Below are 6,000 nucleotides of genomic sequence, written 5' to 3'. Positions count from 1 at the left end.
CATTCAACTACTAAGAAAACCCTAATAACCACCCTTCTCTCACCAATAAAACACTATTTGAATATTGTAGAGTTTTGTTTGTAGGGCTCTACTTCTTAAAAGTGATATAACCAGGGAAACTTGAAAGAGAAAATAAGGCAACAGAAAAAATTGTTTTCAAACCATCTTTTCTTTGTTTCATCTAGCTTTGGTCCTCATTGACTCATTCTAGATTACTGCAGCAGTATTTTAGCTGATTTTCTCTGGTTCCAGGTTCTCTCTTCAGTCTGTCCCAAAAACTTCCTCCTGAACTTCTACCCTCTTCCCCAATTCATACCCTTAAAAAATATAATTTTCCTACTTTCTACAAACCACCTCCCCTTTCCCCCAAACTTCCCACAAAGCTAATTAAATGGAGAAAATAGTAGTGGCAACCTCACAGGGTTGTTGAACCACTCAAATGAGAGAATGTACATAAAGTACTCTGTAAGCTTTAAAGTGCTATATAAATGCTATTGGTCAGTTAGTCAATAAGGATTTATAATATTTTCAGTTATCAGAACTTTTTAACCTAACTTTCCAGACCTTTCATGATTTGACCTTATTAAAACCTAATCTATTTTTTTACGTAGGAAAAGAGTTACAGGCAAAATGAAGTAGGAGGCACTAGGAGTGATAAATATGAAATAGATTCAGGAAAATAATAGAGTTTACAAGAAAAGGGGTTTGGAAGAAGTAATTAAAGAGAAGAAGCTCTGAGGAGGGAGAGTACTTCAAAGCGGGCTTAGTTCTACCTAATTTTATTTCCTACCTCTCTGTTATATCCACATAGTACTCTGAATGTCTTGGCTCTCTCTTCTCCCTATCAAATCCCATCAAGATTCAGCTCTAGTAATATTCTTTATGAAAACTTTTCAGACCCAATGGCTTCCATGGTCTCCCCTATTATTGTATCTTTTTATCCCTAGCATCCTAGCACAGTTCCTGGCACCTAGCAGGTACTTATGCTTGTTGAACTGGATTGAAAAAATGAATTGAGCCTTCAGAAAAATTACAAAAAATAATTCAAGAAAAAAAATGCAATTAATAAAGAAAACTCAAGCCATTATCACACACAAAAATACTTTTACTAATGAAACCAACTAATCCCCAGGAATTTAATAAGACTTTTTTCCCTAATTTTGAAATAGTGTAATGCACTTAAAACATTTAGAGCACTGGTATTACACAGCTGTGAACCCCAGAAAAGTCATATTCTTATCAATGAAATGGAGATGCTGAAATTTTAGGAGTCAATATAAACTCCCATTGCTAACTATTAAACTTAACTCTTTAAATGATCCATCCTTTGAAGCAAATGGTCCTGTTCCTCCAATTAATGTGTGGCAAATTCTGATAAACATCCATGCTAGAGACACAGAGAATTGGAAGTGAGTAAAAAATAACTCACTCATCACTCTAGTAAGTAGGTGTGAGACTATTGGCAGCTTCCTTTCCCCCTTTCCAAACAAAACCCTGGAAGTACATGAATTTTCACTAGGTTGAAAACTTGTTTTCCATATCAGCTGCTATGGGACAGTCTGTCATTCAGCAAGTATTTATTTTCATTGTTAACCTGAGATAAACATAAATATTCCACCTTATTAAATTAGCCCTAAGAGCTAGTTTTCAAACAAATGAAAATGAGTAAGCCTAAATGCAAGGCAACTGGTGCTGGTCTGGAGATGTCAACATCTTTAGGAGAGCATCTCCATCTTGGCAAAGATCTCATTTTGGATGCATCTAAAATGATTCCATTTGCCCCTTTCTCACTGTTCGATGAGGAGTACAAGCTGGGCACAAAAAAGGACATATGGGGCTAGGAAATCATCACCAACTACCTGGCCACTGGTAGTCTGTAATGAACTGGAGGAGATTCCACATGATGTGTTTTGCAAAATAATTTCTTTATAACATTTGATGACAAAAAATTATTAATTTGAATCCTGATGAAAACATACTTTGGTATATCACTTTAAAAAAAAAGAGTCAATCGCTTAGAACAAATATGCAATGGCAAAAAGAATGATAATTTGAAAGTTATGGGACATCTTTCATTTGTGAGGATTTCCGTAAATTTTATAAATTGATTTGTGATCGCAGGTCTATCTATTCAGCAATTACAGATGTGGCTTATGATTCCTGTTAACAGGGCTCAGGAATCCTTCGGTAATAATCAAGGGAGGAAGTTAAATTTAAACCGAAATGTACATTACTTTCCATTTACAAAAATAAAACTCAAAACTGAAAATAAAACACTTGTAAATATTGTTCCTGTAATGGTGAGGTTAATCATCAAAAAATTAAATTGTTCCTCAAAAATTCAAAACATTCTACCTTGGTATATGTCATCAAGATTACAGGATTTCTTTGAATTACCTGTGAGAAACTAGGGTAGGTATCCAATAAACTGGAAAAGGAAATTATCAAATGGAATTTTAAAAATGTTAGCCAAATCAGTTGTAAATTTAAAAAAAATGCCTCAATTTTCAACTGGTAATATATAAGCTATGATATTGTTAAAATATTCTACATCTGTACTATAGAAAAATTATAGAGAATTAGGTCTTCATGTGAATAAACCTCCATGCTCCTATATTAAATATAGCTCATGAGAGCACTCAAAACTTCATCAAATAATTTTCACTGTAAGCCTACAAATGGATAATTGTTTCTGAAACATTTTAATTACAGGGTCACCACGATGGTTTAATTAATGTTTTCCTTTGAATACTCAAATGAAATTCCATTCACTGCTCTTCTCATTCTAACAGGTTATGAAATTCATTAATTCTTGAGGCTCAAGTGTAGACTTTTAATAATGCCTATTTTCAGTACAATTACTGGCAATGAGATGTTGGTACTAACTATGCAGATGTTCTGGTCCAGACTCCTGTAAGATACTGTCTTATACATCACAAATTCAATTTAACACAAGAGGGCTTTAGGAACCAGAGTCTTTGCTATATTACACAACAAAGAGCAACAACCATTTGAAAATTGCATCAAAAGGTGTATGAATTCTCTACTAAAAATTGGTGTATGTCACTGCGGGGAGGGAGGAGATAGCCACAACTTAGCCCAAGTAATTCCTAAAAATACAGAGATACAGGTGCACACAAATGGGAAATTTTTGATCACTTTATGAGGAGTTTCCAAAGAACTCTCCATCACGGCCCACCCTCTACCTATTGGTGCTAATTTTAAATTCTTGGAGGTGTCCTTCTCTTATGACAGGCATGAGAAAATAGTGCTCAAATGAAAAGTGGGGAAGGGGGGAGGAGGAAGGAAATACAGTCATCACATTAATACAGTTCAAAGAGTAGAAGCGGATGGTCATCATACTACATTTGCTCTTCTCTTATTTGGAATAAAGTACCACTTTATTCACTAGAGATGTTGTATGTGTGGCTGCTAGTAACACTCATGCGAGGGCAGGATTGGGCTTCATACAAACTGAACAGTTCAATCTCCGAACAGAACAACAAACTCACACCTACAGACAACACCAAAAAACATGCAAACACCAGAAAGAGCCTGAAGGGAAGAATGGCAAATGAATTTAAGGAATTCATATTTTACACAACTGAGGGTAATGCTGCAACAAAACACCAATGTGGTGGTTTCCTTCATTCATGCTTTCATGGTCCTTTGGACAGAGAGGGGAGGGTAGATGCTGATTTCTTTAAGATCCAAAGTTGGTTCTGTCTCAGGCACTAAACAGTTGTGTTGCTTTTGGTACAAAGGGATGTTTTAGGTGTCTTTTTCTACCCTTTTTTCTCTTTGTGGAGGGCCAAGTTCAAATGCTGGAAAACGGGATGTCTCTGGAACCAGGATATCTGACAGAAAGTGAATAGCGCCACCCATACCTGTAATATACAAAATATCTTATTTTCATGAAAAGGTACTATGATCCTTTTAAAAAACAAAGTATATTTTTTAAAATTCAAGAATTTCAACACTTAAAAACAAACTTAAAAAATTTAACAAGAGTGTAGCCTTTAAGATGGAGAACACAACTCAGAATAAAGATAAATGAGAGGAACAAAGAAAAGGAAATTTTTGAAAGGGAATACTAGAAAAAGAATTTTCTTAAAGAGGAAGAATATATGTTTTAATTGGATAAGAAAATAGGAGGACCAAATGATGCTGAGAAATAGATTAAATACAAAAGAAATAAGGAGAAAACACAAACCTAACATAACAAATCATGATCTTAAATATGAACGGATTAAATAGCCTAATTAATGAGAGTGGCAGAATGGATGAAAAAAAAAGTTGAAAATCTAATTATTCAAAGTAAGTGTTTATCTTTTTTCTTCAGAGCATGTTTTTCAAAGCAGAAATATATTAATTTGGGGGCTCTAATGAGGATATAATTTAACATAATTATACATGCTATCTCCATTTGAAGAATAATAATGTCTTTAGCTTAAATCTTAAGAGTTGTAAGATGAGGCTCTTCAGCTGTCAATGCTCTCCACATCTCTGACTCCCCACATTGTTTTTATTTACTTTGCATAAATTTTGTATTAACTTATCATATAAATGTTTCCCCCAGGAGAATGCAAGGGAGAATCCTTAGAGGCAAGACAGCTCTATTTTTGGTTTTGTTCAGTAGAGCTTAGTGGAAGAAATGGGTCACAGGCTTTGGGGACATTTGAGGATATTCATATTTAATAAATCCTTGTCCAAGTGGAATGATTTTCTTCCTAAATACTATTTTTGACAGGGATTTCAAATAACCATTTAAATTTACTCCCTGGGCTGAGGAAGAGGCCACAAAATCATAGATTTAGAGCCGGAAGGGGACCCGATAGATCACATATAGTCCAGTTTCCTCACATTCTAGAGGAGCGAATGACACCCCTGGGTGTTTGCGTATCAACCAAGATCATATAGTTAAGAAGTGTCAGAATTTGCATCTGAAGCCAGGTCCTCTAATTCCATCTCCAATGCTCTAATCTAGTATAGATACACATCTACGATTTGAATCAAGATTTTCAATAGCTTATTTCAATTTCCCCTCACCTTCATATACATATAGACAATAATTTCTAAAATTTCACTTTATCCAAATTAAACAACTCCAGTTTTTCACAGGAATGGCTTTTCTATCCATATATATTTTCTTTGTTACCCTCTTTTGATCCTTCTCCAGTTTTTTTTCATATTTTTAAAAATATAAATATAAAAAATAAAATTAAAAATAAAAAAATTTTGGTGCCTGAAAAAATGGACTTGGTATTTCTAAACAAAATCTTATCAAGAAAGAGTTTAGTAACAGGATGGTTGCCTTTTTTTCCCCCACAATGATATTCTATTTCTGATTTCATATTCAACTCCAAATACCTCTCCAGAAAGCTAGGCAGGGGATCTGTTAATGTCTTGAGGTTTTAGGTAGTTATAAATTGGTCATTTAATGATTTGTTTCATCAGTCTTGTGATCTTTTCATTTCTCATCACTGATATCAAGCTGATCTAACAGTACTTACCAGGCTGCTGTCTTTTTTGAAACATGGGCACAAAACCAATAAATTAATACCCATTCATATACATAAGTAGTATACCACAAGGTCGGTGTGAAATGTTCACCACAAAATCTTTTTATTTTAATTCCCCCACATAACTATCCCTTTTAAAATATACTATGTCTGGTTTTTAAAAATGATTTTGCCAAAGCTGCTATCAATCAATCAATCAATCAATCACCAGGCTATGTGCTGGGCACTATGCCAACTACTGAGGAGACAAACAGGAAGCACAAAACAAATCCTATTCTCAAAGAACTTCATTTTAGTAGAGGGAACAAAGAAACAAATAAAGTCATAAAGGGAATAAAAAAGTAATTCACTACAAGGCAGTGGGGGTGGGAGAAACTTCATCTCAAAGGCAGTGCCTGAGCACCCAAAGCGAGGGGTCAGACAGGCAACCTGAGGTCCATTCCAGCTCTGAACTCTAAAGGGACTTTAGGAGATAGCA

At 34.7% G+C, this 6,000-nt stretch overlaps 1 protein-coding gene across 1 annotated transcript in view; it reads right to left on the bottom strand.

The window, feature by feature from the left end:
* Positions 1-3,556: 3,556 nt before the first annotated feature.
* The window catches only part of LANCL2 (LanC like glutathione S-transferase 2), a 51,486-nt gene continuing 49,042 nt past the window's right edge, over positions 3,557-6,000 (bottom strand). Inside the window, exon 9 of the mRNA XM_074283623.1 lies at positions 3,557-3,887. Coding sequence (XP_074139724.1) covers positions 3,772-3,887 — 116 coding nt within the window. The 3' untranslated portion in view covers positions 3,557-3,771. The remainder of the gene's footprint in view (positions 3,888-6,000) is intronic.

The sequence above is a fragment of the Sminthopsis crassicaudata genome, chromosome 1 (assembly GCF_048593235.1).
Source record: "Sminthopsis crassicaudata isolate SCR6 chromosome 1, ASM4859323v1, whole genome shotgun sequence".
NCBI lineage: Eukaryota > Metazoa > Chordata > Mammalia > Dasyuromorphia > Dasyuridae > Sminthopsis > Sminthopsis crassicaudata.
The sequence above is the reverse complement of the archived record's forward strand: the minus strand, read 5'-3'. Positions and strand labels throughout refer to the sequence as shown.